This window comes from Denticeps clupeoides, unplaced genomic scaffold (genome assembly GCF_900700375.1).
Source record: "Denticeps clupeoides unplaced genomic scaffold, fDenClu1.1, whole genome shotgun sequence".
Taxonomy (NCBI): Eukaryota; Metazoa; Chordata; class Actinopteri; order Clupeiformes; family Denticipitidae; genus Denticeps; species Denticeps clupeoides.
The window spans coordinates 40066-54613 of NW_021630116.1; the positions used below are offsets into that span (position 1 = coordinate 40066).

The window sequence follows — 14548 nt, forward strand, 5'->3', positions numbered from 1 at the left end:
AATAGGATCTAAGGGGATTTGACACATTTTTTAATACCTCATGCTGTACATCGGAGGGGAAAAAAAGAACAAAGCTGGCACACACACACGCACACACACAGTTGTGAATGACAGAGGTTGTGCTGGCAGTGCTGTCTTTTTTAGGAGCATCATTAAAAAATATCTGTGATGCCTTTAAAGTTCTGTGTTGTGTTGCAGCGGCTGCATGAGAGAAAAAAACCCCCATTGAATTTTACTTCATTGAATAAGGGACATTGATTTCACATAATTCATTTGATTTAGGCTGTCCTAATTCCTTATGTTATTAAGTTTGACAAAGAATTCAAATCAATCACGTTATTCTGACACAATCAAATAATTTTTTTTATTTGATCTGTGATGCGTTTTGTTGGAAAGGTTAAAATATTAAGACAAATCCATGTGATTAATTTAAGTTCTTTTAAAAAGGGAACATTCCCTTCATTCCCAATTCAAGGACTATGAATCCTGGTCATGAAGTTTTGTTTTTTTTACTTTGTTTTCAATTTTTTCTGTTTTAACAGCACTACAGATTAAGTTTGTGATGATGAGATGATTGTCGTGTAGATTCCAAGGAACGTTTCGACTCCGCCAAAGTTCAGAAGTGACTTCAGTGACAAATGACAACCTTCCTGCTGTGTCCTCGTTATCTCTGTTAAATACTGGCTAGTATGTATTGGGTAGAAATTCAGTTTTTAGTAGCAGTACATCGGCAAAAAATATAAGAAGATATATAAGAAATGCACTAAAATAAAAATAGATATTAAAAGTATTCAAATAGCAGCAATCGCACTGAAACACTGATTAATAAAAACAGTAGTAAATGATTAAAAAATTAATAATTTTGCATGGCTTAATGGTAGAGCCATGTGCGTTATTGCTGCGTTACATCAAAACTCAGACATTCCAGTGAACTGCTTCCATGAAGCCGTGGGAGATTAATTGTCTCTAACTGACCCTCCTTGAATAAAAAATCCCGCTCTCCTCTCCCTCCGAAGACAAAATGTACCGGGTGGCTCAGGCACTGAGTGGTTACATAAAGCCCGCTGATTCTGGCACCGTGTCCTTCCATGGGCCGGCACGGACCAGAAGGAGGGCAGATCGCGGTCATGAAGCCTCAACCACAGCGGAAACACACACACACACACACACACACATATCAGTTTAAAGTCAGCAGGCAGAAGGATGGCACCATGTGATGAGCTGGGAATGTTTGGTGATTGCAGGAAGAAATGCCAGATGCCCGGCGGTGAATGGATCCACTGGGCGCTGCGCCGCAGAGGTTAAACCACCTGCCGTAATTCTTACGTAAGGATGACTTAAAGCCGCTTGTGAAATACCCAGCAGATAGGGCAGATGACATAAACCTGATGCAACCACTCTTTACGACGTTTGCGGCATGCATGCATGCATTCGTTCACTGCCGGTGCCGGTGTGTCAGCACCTTCATCTGCTGGACTGGTTAGAGGGACAGCAGAGAAATCTGCAGGCGGAAGGTGGCAGAGGGAACAGATGCACAACAGACTTTTTTTTTAACATGCAGTTAACATTTCTGCACATTTCTGGTCTCATTTATTAAACACGCGTACGGTGGAAAAACAGGGTGTACGATCGTTTCTACGCTTATTTTGGCTGAGCTTTGATCGCGTACACACTTCCTGTCAGTGTTCAGTCATTATATATGATTAATGAACTTTTTATCTAGTTGTGAGATTATAGGTTGCATATTGGTGGCAAGGAAGCAGTCCCTTAACCAGAAGGTTGCCGGTTCGAATCCCGGTCCGCCAAGGTGCCACTGAGGTGCCACTGAGCAAAGCACCGTCCCCACACACTGCTCCCCGGGCGCCTGTCATGGCTGCCCACTGCTCACCAAGGGTGATGGTTAAATACAGAGGACACATTTCACTGTGTGCACCGTGTGCTGTGCTATAGTGTGTAATGACAATAACTTCACTTTCACTTATCGGGCGGGGAGGAGACACAAAATCGTAAATGAGGCCTGGAGTGTGGCTCATGGAAATGCTAAAGCATTCGGTCTTCAATTTTTTTTTTCACACTCATTCACACAGTTGTGGCTAAAACACACAATGGCCAACCAAGCCCACCCTGAAGAAAAACGTACTCCGGAGCGTACGAGAGAGGGCACCGTGGGCCGCTCCTTGTCCAGCTGCATTATTCATTGTCGGAGGGAAAAGTGCCTCTCCTCTCCTCCCTTTCCAGCCAGTCAGCTGACTTTCTGCCCGGCGTGCAAAGTTAACGTGTTTAACGTACAGCTCTGTAACATCTGCGGGAGAGCCGGGGGATGAATTATGTAACAGAACATAAGCCTGAAGTAAGAGCGCTTTTCTTATTACAGATCAACACGCCGCATTTGGGATTCCAGAAGGATGCTGTGCTGCCGTGAATAATTTTGTTTCAGTGTGCCGGTGTCCAGGAAGACGCTGCTGGAGCTGCACCCGTGCATCTCTAACAGAGCAGCGGCTCTCAAACGCTCAGCGTGTGTGATACAAATGTAAAGTAGAAAACTGAACAGACTCCATCACATTTTTTTGGGCTGGTAGTCAAGTAAGTTAGATAGTCATATATGAACCAGAAGACCCAGGTTCAAACCCCACTTACTACCATTGTGTCCCGGAGAAAGACATTTCAGGGGGGCGGACTGTCCCTGTCACTACTGATTGTAAGGCTCTTTGGATTAGGGCCTCTGGTAAATGCTGGAAATATAAATGTTTAATGTGTGATGAGGATGTAAATTGGCTCGGTTCGGAGATCACGAGTTTTATTGTGGAACAGATCAGGGCAGTTTGACACATTGCAATCTAAAATAATTCATAGTGTACAGTAGATGTGGTTTGAAGTTGACCTTCATTAAAAGTCACTGTAAGCCGTTTTGGAATGACAAGTCATTGTGCTATGCAGTGGTGGGGCAGTTGGAGTTTACATGCTCTCCCTGTGCTGTGATCTCCAGTTCCCTCCCTCTGAATTGACTGTAGGTGTGAGCGTGTGTGTGTGTGTATGTCCCAGGATGGGGGAGTAACGGGACTACATGGTGATGGAAAAGGAGTCTGTCTCACAAATTCCTTATCTTCTGTATTAATGAACACATCACCAATCTTCTCACCATTTCTCACCATTAAATCAAGAACAGTGGTGCTCTTATGTTGGCTGTTAATGGCCAAACCACAAATTAGTTTTCACAATGTCAGTATTAAGCTGCTCTGGTAAACAGATCAACATGACATGCTAGTCATATGCATTAGCCAATATAAAATATTAAAGGTTATCTGACATTACTTTTTTTTTTTGCTTTTATATCGTTGTTAGTGGTCCCCTAACACTGCAACTGAAGTTTCTTGGTGCAGAATTACAGCAACTTTGATCCAGTCCCACCTCAGTGGCACCTTGGCAGATCGGGATTCGAACCGGCAACCTTCTGATTAAAGGGGCTGCTTCCTTTACCTCTAGGCCACCCCTGCCCCAGGACCAAGTTAACCAAGTGAACAGGGAGCGCCTTTGTTAACCAATTTAGAATTGGCCTTCCACTGGGTTCTGGTAAATATAAACTGGCCTGGGTTGCCATATCCTCCTTGTGGTTTGTAGTTCATATTATTTTCCTCTGTTCAAGTTTTTCATCTGCTCTGGCTGAAGAGACTTTGATTAAAATATTTTATTTATTCCTTACGCGTTCCCCAGTTGTGTGTGATGCTTATTTACCCCGCTGCCGGGTTCTCATGATGCATGAAGCCTTACTGGCCTGGTGCTGCCTTGCACAGCCACTGGAGGGGAAAAAACAATTAGCCTGATTGTTCTGTGAACAGGAGGCCTTCCAGCACTTCTGCTCGCTTTTCCCTCAGAGACTGGGGGGTGGAGAGAGGGTTTAAGGTCTTAAAACGCACTTCCAGAATAGGAAATGTGTTTAAAACTGGCGAAAGTAAAGTGATGCACAGCACACGATGACAGATCAAAATGTGTCCTCTACATTTAACCATCACCCTTGGTGAGCAGTGGGCACCATGACAGGCGCTTTTGCTCAGTGGCACCTCAGCTGTTCAGGATTCGAACCGGCAATCTTCCGATTACGGATCCGCTTCCTTACCCGCTAGGCCACCACTGCCCCATTGATTATATGATCTCCATTATATATTGAACTATTCATATTCAATATATATACCTTTAATATTGTAACGTCGAGGAACTATGGAATTATGGGCTTGGGGGAAATGTGTGTTGTGAAGTTCAAGTTGATAGATGACTTATGCTTGATAAGTGCATCCATGGTTCAAATAAAGTTGGAGTTGTTCTTATTGGTTGAGCCATATACTCCTTCTGACACCTGGCGCTCCGTTGGTGTCAGAAGCAAGTGAGCTCTGCGACGGTCACCATGAGAAGTCGATGGCTGAAACACCGAGGGGGAAACACCATCCTTTCCGCAATTCAACTCGAAATTGTCCGGGCAATGGCAGGGGCCGTGTACGATCTTAAAGAAATGATCAGAGGTGGTGTACTGGGCGCGAACCAGACCTGGACACTGTTGGACAACTGGACAACGCACTGTCGGTTGGTTCCCAGAATGCACTACGTGTCTGGCTTTAGTTAGGGGTGCTAGTTGGAGAGTTACCCACAGTCTTGAAAAAGACATGTTGCTTTAATGGACTTGGGTGAAATAGTGTATTGTGAAGTTCAAGTTGTTAGATGACTTATGCTTTATAAGTGCATCTACGATTCAAATAAAGATAGTTTCCACACCCTTTATTTTAAGCACTGGACAAACCAACACAGAGGAATGATGGGAACAGGAACAGGAAGGTCAGCATTGCACCTGGGGTCTCCTCACACGCATCACCCGAAACATAGACTTGAAACAAACACTGATGTAGGAAATCTTATATAGTGAGGACTACAGGTGCAGGGAATCGAAGAGGCGTGGCCTGTGATCAGTGGAACCTCGGAGGAGCCGCCTTCATAGGTACTATAGATCGGAAGTTCGTGATTGCTGACTGCACCAGCTGATGGAAACGCCATTCATTTTTTAAACACCTCTTCTTGTTTTTATCAAGCATTCATATAGGGTGAGGAAAAATTGTATGGCCCTGCAAGTTCTGCACCACCCATCAAAAGGGATTAAATTTGTGAGTACATGGACGTGGAAAACCTTTTGCAGATGATCTTTCTTTTCCTCCTCCATCGCCTCACCACGGCTCCATAGAAAATTGCCCCAACCGTCTGCCATAATCAGCCATTACCCCAGGGTCATTTGTGCTCCGCCCCCGGCACGGACCTAATTGGGATAATTGGTGTGCGTGAGGGAAATAAGAAATCGGAGATTTACTGCCTGGTTTCATTTCAGGAGTGAGAAATGAATGTCAGATGTGGACATTGACATAATGACTTATAAAGAGGGACCGTCCTTTCCGTACTATGTTAACACAGGACAGGAATGATGATGTAAACATGGTGACTTCTTTGCATATGTGCAGTTACATGCATTTATTTCATTGTGCACAATAAATCCTAACCCACAAATCACATTACCCAGATTCCACTGAAAGCTCCTGTAATGCTAATGTGCATAATGCAAATTTAATGTGTGCAGTACATTAATAAAATGCACCGGTTTATAGACCTAATAGAAGAAGATCCCAATAAAATGTAGTATGTAAAGAATTCTGTGAATAAACCAGCCCTACGCACATTCATATTCATGTCGCACATCCTTCCGTAGGTGTAATTTATGCAACTTTATAAAAGATAAACCCTGCCCACGTTCCGTTTTAATTAAATCTTTGACCTAAACTAACTTTCCTTTAGTCCTTTACACTTACAAGGACTCACAGATTCATTATTTATTTCTCGGCAATACTATTTGAAGTGTGGGTGTGTGTGTGTGTGTTTATATTCATGCTTATGGTTATTTTTAGCCCTGCTGGGTGCTGCTGAGGTCACGTGACCTGGACGAAACAGATGTTAATTAAAGTGCCGCCCATCTCCTCACGCACTCTGAACTTTCTTTCGCTGTCAGTCTGTCCTGCCCTTGGAAGGAAGGACTGTGGAATATTTAATGCTCTCGGCCCGTTCAGTGAGCGGCAGCTCGGCCGGTCGGATCTGGAATTTGGTCCCTTATGTCGTCATAAGGAGAACGGTTACCTCCCCTGTTTATTTTCACTCCTTCATTTTTCCTTTTAATTTTCACATTATCACCGACCGTCATGGCTTCCAAACATGCGAAGCATTGCAGGTGCTCAGTCGTTGGAGGTAAAAAAATGACTCTGAAGAACCAGTGGGTTCATTGATTTTCTCTGGAGAAACGCCGGCACGACTTACTGACTCACAACATTGTGGTTGGTGATGGTGCATACATCTATAGGCCTCTCTCCTCCTCATTAGCATTTAAAGCTACAGACACCAAAAGGGCGCGTCCGTGGGAAAATCTCACTGTGGGACTAGATCAAAGTGGCTGTAATTCTGCACCATGGCTGATTTTATGAAAGAGACTCCAGATACATTATTAGGGGACCAAAAAAAAAATCATGTCAGGGGACCAGATTGCCTGTCTGGACATTTTGTGGCAGGATTTGTACACTTTGTACCCATCAGCAACAGTTCCACTGTTTTCCATTGGAGATACTGGGCACTGGGCGAGGCCGCTTCTGGGCAAAGTTCCTGATGAATAACACATAAGTACTTACGCTAGTCCTTCATCACAAGGCATAACAAACGATCCAAGATGTTGCAGGAGATGCATCCTTAACGTGCAAGACTTTCCCTCAACAGAACGTGTTTAACCCACCACACGAGGAGCAGTGAGCACCCATTTGCATTCTATATGCATGGTTTCTTTGAGGCTTCACAATCGGCATGCTGGCAGCGTTGTAAGTTCATGTGCATGTGCACGTTTGTCGGAACTGTTGTGTGTCTTATTATTCATTCCATGCTCTCCAGCCATAGAGTTGAAAATGCAGCTAAATGCACAACATGCACAAAAGGCATCTGTGTGTAACCGCGGCAGCCTCAGGAAATGCACTGCGTATTCTCCAAGCACGCTCTGAAAATACAACTCTGTCAACCTCGTGAAGGTGTCCGGCGTGATATGAATAAATAACACCAGATAAAAACTGCGTACATGTGGGATTATTTGTGATGATGTCATAATACGGTGTCCCTCCCACCTCTCCTGTGGACTAAATTAATCAGATGAAAGCATTTACTTTCTTTTTAAAGATTTTTGTAAGCGTTGCGTCCATTGGTGATGCATCAATACAGGACAGTTATTCATTTTTGAAAATAAAATTATTAGTTGTATGGATAGAAATCTAACGACAAGTACACGATCATCAGTGATTATAGGCGGTAAGTAAATTCTGGTACATGCATGTAATGTTCTTCTCTTTATGGGATATCTGAGGATATACCGGTTTAATCTCTAGTCCATGCGTCTGTATTATAGTATCAATAAGCACAGACAGTGACAGTAATCTCTTCAAGCGCATAACCTGTTGGTCCAGTTCTCGACCCCCCCGGCGCTCACTTCACAAGAATCCTTTCTTGAGGAATGAACGGGTTTTCAGGAACAGGACCCAGTCCCCGAAGGCTCTGCCCCACCCGATCCTTCCCCCCAACTCCAGCACGCCTCCGATGGCGCGGCTCTCCAGGACAGCCATGTTGTTCCAGTCCGCCCAGCCTGGTCAAATCCTCTTACTCCTTAAACTGTGAGGATTTGCTTTTTGCTCTGATGAAACAGATTACTGATAAAAGGAGGAAGAGCTCACAGCGACTCTGAGCCACGAGTGAAGACAATGACTCAATCACACACTCACACACAGACACACACACACACACTGTCTCTACACACACTCATATGATTCACATTAAAGGACTTTTTTTCAATATCTGATGCAGCGTCCAAAAAAAAAGGGGTCCAGTGGTGAAGATGGACCACGCCCGGATTATCAAAAATGGCTGAGAATAAACCCTTCAGCTGTACCTTTAAATACAGTTTCATCTTCTCCGTCCGATCCGCACAGCTACTGGAATGGACTGGACTATATGTGTGTGTGTGTGTGTGTGTGTGTGTGTGTTGTCTGTGTAGCTCCAAATATAATTTTTTTTTTTTGTGGGCTATTTTTATTAAAGTATGAAAAGTGAGAGTAAAGTGATTGTCACTGTGATACACAGCACAGCACATGGTGACACAACAAAATGTGTCCTCTGCAGCCTTGGTGAGCAGTGGGCAGCCGTGACAGGCCCAGGCCCAGGGAGCGCCTTTGATTGTGGGGCCGCCATGCTTGCGTTTTGCAGAATTTTGCAATTTTGGGGGAAGCAATGAAAGTTTCTGGCAATTTTGTGACTGGAGCACACGTGAAATGAAATAGGGAATTGTGGGCAATATGTGTAAGGAGCGTCCTGAGGACTCACGGTACAGTAAACTAAAGTTCAAGCCGAAGTCGTTTTATTTCTCAGACGGACGTGTGAGCGAAAAAGAGCATCGGCTTTGGAATTGGTGATCCCAGTGAAAGGGAGAAGTGCATGCTGGGACAGATCAGTGTTACGTATTAGTCTGAGTGTGTTTGCTCAGCATCTGAGAAGCCTGCATGGTGAACGGTTTGCTTTGTGAAGCATCACTGTCAGTAGATAGTAGGGTCCTGGCCACAGTGTGCTTTTCATAAACACGCGTCTTATCTGAAGTTGCCCCTGCTTGTGATGTAGGCATTTAAGTTCAGTTTAATTTCAGTGCAATTTTCCTAAATTCGTATTTTTTTCTATACTGTGCATCTTGAAAAAAAAAAATAAAAATTATATATTTTTAAAGTGAAGTGATTGTCACATGTGATACACAGCAGCACAGCACACGGTGCACACAGTGAAATTTGTCCTCTGCATTTAACCCATCACCCTGAGTGAGCAGTGGGCAGCCATGACAGGCGCCCGGGGAGCAGTGTGTGGGGACGGTGCTTTGCTCAGTGGCACCTTGGCGGATCGGGTTTCGAACCGGCAACCTTCTGATTACGGGGCCGCTTCCTTAACCGCTAGGCCACCACTGCCCCACATAGCGCACGGCGATTCAGCTCCACTGCCACGTGTCAGGCCTGCGTGCACCACTCGGAAAGTGCGTTTGCTTCCGCACACACAGTTAATCTGTCGCGTGCGCGTTAACGTCGTGCACGTCCACGCAAGCCGAGCACCGGCCTAGTGTGCGCGTCTCCATGGACGCATGCGAGCGAGCGAGCGAACGCGATTGTGGAATTGGCTCTAAGCGCCGTTGGCGCAGATCCTAATTTCACGCCGCTCCGCTCTTCGGAGCGAAGTCGGACCGCACGGCCCCCCGAAATCCTTGATTTCATTCGCGCTCGGCGCGTCAGCCACGCCGCCATCGTGCAACCGGCCCGTTTTTTTTTTTCTCCTTCCTCCCCTGTGAGTGCCATGCAGTGAGGTCGGAAGGACGAGGGTCTGAACAGAGCTGCCGCTGACAACTCTGCCCGCTCCGCGCCGCAGGGCAGCATTGATGTCTGCGCTCTGGGACAGAAACGCGGGAGTGGCGGGAAGGCATTTTACTGAGTGGAAATCAACAGAGCGGCTTTCTTTCAATTAACGCGGTCGATACTTATGAACACAGATCAGGTTTGTCCTTGTGTCCTCTGAAGGACAATGACGGATTCATCCCGTTCGGTGCGTTCAGTCTTATGGACCTCCACAGACCCCTCCACATTGGGAAAGTGGATTCCTCTACAGTTGTGCTTCACACGTCATCTGCAATTTTCTGGCTTTTTGAATCGTCTTTTTTCAAACATCGCAGGAAAATAAATCTAGGCAACTTGCAATAAATTACAATTTCATGTAAAAATACACAGACACAAAACAACTAAGTTGCAAAGGGTTGGTTGGGATTTATGTAAGGAAACACCACCAGATGAAACTGTCTAACTTTGTGGTCAGTATAACATGCATTTTACATGTTTTCTAACTTAAAACGCAGTAATGATTCAAAAGTTAATTACAATTCATAGAATCGAAATATAACTATATGTATTTTACTGCATAGGTTTCTACCAGCACACAACCAGTGGTGGATACTAACGTGTGTATCTGTACTTTACTCAAGTATTTACATTTTTGGAGACTTTTTAATCCGTTTCAATATAAAAAAAAAAAAAACCTTACACTTCTCCCACGACGTCTCAGAAGGATAAGTGCACTAGGAATGTGCGATACCTTTTCGATCCGATACCAGGGTGGTAGTAGCCTAGTGGGTAACACACTCACCTATGAACCAGAAGACCCGGGTTCAAATCCCACTTACTACCATTGTGTCCCTGATCAAGAAACTTAACCCTAAGTTGCTCCAGGGGGGGGGGACTGTCCCTGTAGCTACTGATTGTAAGTCTCTCTGGATAAGGGCATCTGATAAATGCTGTAAATGTAAATGTAAGTAAAATTCAGGTTGGTATTGGCGATTCTGATCCGACACTTTAAACAAAAATGAAATGTGATTGGACAGTCCAACTAAAACGCATATGTCCTGTGGTGCCGTGTGATTGGGTGGGCCCAGGGCATCAAATAGGCTGGGGCCGGCCCTTCCTGTGATGTCACTGAGCCACGTTGATGTGTGAGGAGCAGTATTTCTACCGGCATGTTCTACCGTTTACCTTCAGTTGGAATGTGGTACAGAAATAGAAGAGCGAAAATATCAATACCATTGTGCTAGTATAAATCCAATACTGATACCAACGTGGCATTGATAGTATTGATATTTAGGATCAATCCCCAAAGTGCACCAATTGAGTTACAGAGTGCGGCTAGTGACCTGCAGTAATCCAGTTTGGCAGAACATCTATGGCCTTGTTTGAGTGATTGTAGAAATTGTAGAAATGAAGAAGTCAAAGTCAACTTTATTGTCATCTCACCATGTGTCCAGTGAGGTCCATGTGAGGAGTGTGAGGGGTCCTGCACGATGCTGCAGGCTTTGCGGACGCTGCGTTTGTGGAATGTTCCCAGTAATGGGGGAGAGGCAGAGGCCTCCCAGTAATGTTCCTCACGATCCTCTGTAGGCTTCTGTGGTCAGAAGTGTTGCAGGTACCCTAGCAGAGAGTGATGCAGCTGGTCAGGATGCTCTCAACGGTGCTTCTGTAGAACGTGCTGAGGATGGGTGGGGGGAAGCCTGGAAAGGACTCTTTAATTTTCAAATGCCCTTTGTGCCTGCCTCAGCCCCGTACGATTTCCTCTTACAAGAATTCACCATCGAATCTAAGGAAACGGGTAGAGGTACAATTTAATTCTGATGGATATTTTTGATGGCTAGTTTTTCAACAAAGTTAGCTAGACAGGTTGGGAAAACGCTGATGCACAAGGCCGTAGCAGGCTAAAGTTATTTGAATTTGATGGCTATGTTGGTGGTTTCATATTATTTTGTAATTTGGTAGGGTACAACAGAAAAATTCGCGTACACACGCATTTTCTATTCAGACGTTGCTCAGAAATTCTGCTTCTATAATATATTATCATAGATAATCATATTTTACTGTATAATGTAACTTTTCCCTACAGAACAGATCATATTCAGCAAGGCAACTGAAGCATTGTATTATGGGATTTGTAGTTTGTGTGTTATCAGCACTTCATATCAGCGGGCCATAATAATTGATCTATACTAAACGATCTCGCTGCCAGGCCGGAATTAATTGTACTGTGTGCTACATCGTGCATTGATTGGCTGTAAAGGTACATGAGACTATCCAAGTATTCCTGCGCAGCCAGATTTACCCTGTTGTGCTAATGGGGGCAGTGGTGGCCTAGCGGTTAAGGAAGCGGCCCCGTAATCAGAAGGTTGCAAAGCACCGTCCCCACACACTGCTCCCCGGGCGCCTGTCATGGTGCCCACTGCTCACTCAGGGTGATGGGTTAAATGCAGAGGACAAATTTCACTGTGTGCACCGTGTGCTGTGCTGCTGTGTATCACATATGACAATCACTTCACTTTATAATGAAATAACTTAAATGAAGGGGGAAAATTATTGTATGTTATGGGATTTTTTGAATTATTGATAGTACAGAGGTTAAAATGATCATACAAATATGATAATTAGCATACGTCTGGCAACACTACGTTTTTCAGCAATAAACATGATAAAAGTGCCAACAATAAAAGTGATAAAAATGTATAAAAGTGATCAATGTGATTTTAACTTTTCATTCTGGAAAATCAAATCTATTATCATGCTCAGTGTGATACAATTGGAGTGGAATTGTGCATATATTATGTGTTCTGCATTAACGGGTCAAAAATAATTATGTTGTATTGTATTTTCAAATGTGTAGACCACATACATCATCTAATCAATTTTGCTTATATTATACAATTCAAGCTGTTATATGATATAATGATCACGCATATTGTGCATACAGTAGATGAAAAACAAAATGTCTATGAGTTCATCAGTTCCCAATACCGGCTCAATATCAGCACTACATTCAGTCCTACAATTTTCACAGGTTCAGCTTCCAAAGACTTAGTTTGTGGCAAAAATATAAAGGTGGTCTGAAGCCGTAGTCCCTGAGAAAGACACTTAACCCTGAGTGTCTCCAGGATCACAGTCCATGTCACTACTGATTGGAAGATACTGGAGTAGAATTTTCCCTTGGGTACTTTTACTCAAGTACTTCATCCACCACTGCAAACAACTAACAGCTTCTCCTCTCTTTCAGCCATAAGAACAAATCATCAGGTTGGCCACCCCCTGCTGCTAGCTGGACGAGCCCACAGGGGACGCTGTACGGCTGGGACACGTCCTCCGTGCGAGACAGCAGAGAGGGATTCGGCAAGTGAGTACCCCCATAATGCACTGGGGCTCTGCAGCTGGTTATGTTTTAAGTGCGATCAGTCCAGGAGCATGATGCTCGAGCTATTTTCAGGTTGGGTTACAATGAACAGAAAGGTCACTGATTGTCATCGTCACAAATTATCATGCACAACAATGAGGATTATTTCAATATTTACATATACAGAATAGATCAAATGCATGAAAAATGTTAAAATCCCTGTTAAAATGGCAATAGAAAATCTGTGGGGTTGCCCTGTTAACCTTTTATATCGACCAGTGGGTAAATATTACCACGTGTGATACTGATAGACTCATACTCAAGAAGATTGAATGCTGCAGTTAAACCAGAAGGTTCTTCAACAAAGTATTCGTTTACCCATTTTCTGCTTTTAAATGAATTATAAAGGTTGCATGTGGCATTATAATGTTTGAATTTAATTTATATATGTGTGTAGACATTTTGTGCTTTACACGTTGTTTGTACGACTTTTACTGTGATCACTTCATGCATCGCTGTGGCGTTATTTCAGTAAACATATGCAATGTTTGAAATATGGCTGTATTAATATGGCTTGAAAGAAAAAATTCAACTGATCCAGTCTGCTGACTCCATTTTATTTCCACACCAACTGATGCAACCATAGATCATAACTCCTCCTCCACAGGCTCAATGTTCTCCTAAATACAAATTTCTTTCTATTCAGCAAAAAAAAAAAGTAAAAGTGGTCATTCAACATTGTTTCCTGTGTTTTACTGATGCCTTTGACATTTCTTGATGTTTTCTCACCTTCACTTAGTGTCTTTTTGATGTGGCTGTTTCAGAAAAGTGATTGTCACTGCAGTAATTAATCAGAGAGTCCCCTTTTCAGCTCTGTTCCTCTGGTGCCTGGAATAGAGATGGCGTCCCAAGATCTGTATTCTGAGGCAGCAGGTAGAGTCAGGAGAGGAGAGGGGAAAAAAGCCGTGTCTGGAATAACACACATATCCATGCAGCACGCAGCTTGTGATTAGAAGTTAGAGAATGGCACATGCTTCTTTACTTTCGAAAAAGATAAATGATAATGAATACATAATTAACGTTGCCAGTGGGGGTCATTTCAATATATATAACAACTGTAAGTGTCTCCAACCTTGACTTTAAAACAGTCCAGGTGCACACACACACACACACACACACACACACAGGGCCCTTATCCCAGATCTGCACTCTGAATTCATTCGAGGAGCAGACGCTCTGCACTGTTTACCAAACACCTTCAGCATCTCAATGACCACAATGTTCTGCTGAAGGCCAGCAGAAATCAAATATCGTGTGTTACCGTGGCTCGGAATACTCAACAAGTCTACAAGAGTCTTCTTCATCTTCTGGCTCGGTGTTGTTCTGGGTTTATTTTGCCATTATCCTGCAGCGGTCAAACTACTCTCTGTCTAAAAGATTCATATTGTACCATGTGGACCGCCATTATGCCATTATGAAATGATGCCACAGTCTCTGGTCAATAATTCAGAATTAAAAAGGTGCCTGATATGTGTTTCTACGAGAGTGGGTTTTTATATGTGTAGTTTCAAAACCTGAATGGTCTATTAAGCTCAGATTTGAACGTGTGTATGGAACAGGTGGAAGATGGCTTGAATTAAATTCATGGTTAAATAAAAAAATTCAAAATAAGGGGTTTGTTATCATATAAAGAAAATTCAAAGGTGCAAATTATACTGAT

At 43.6% G+C, this 14548-nt stretch overlaps 1 protein-coding gene across 1 annotated transcript in view; it reads left to right on the forward strand.

The window, feature by feature from the left end:
* The window catches only part of LOC114783776 (FERM and PDZ domain-containing protein 4-like), a 46567-nt gene that overhangs the window by 14236 nt on the left and 17783 nt on the right, over positions 1–14548 (forward strand). The window contains 1 exon segment of the mRNA XM_028969269.1: positions 12715–12831. Coding sequence (XP_028825102.1) covers positions 12715–12831 — 117 coding nt within the window.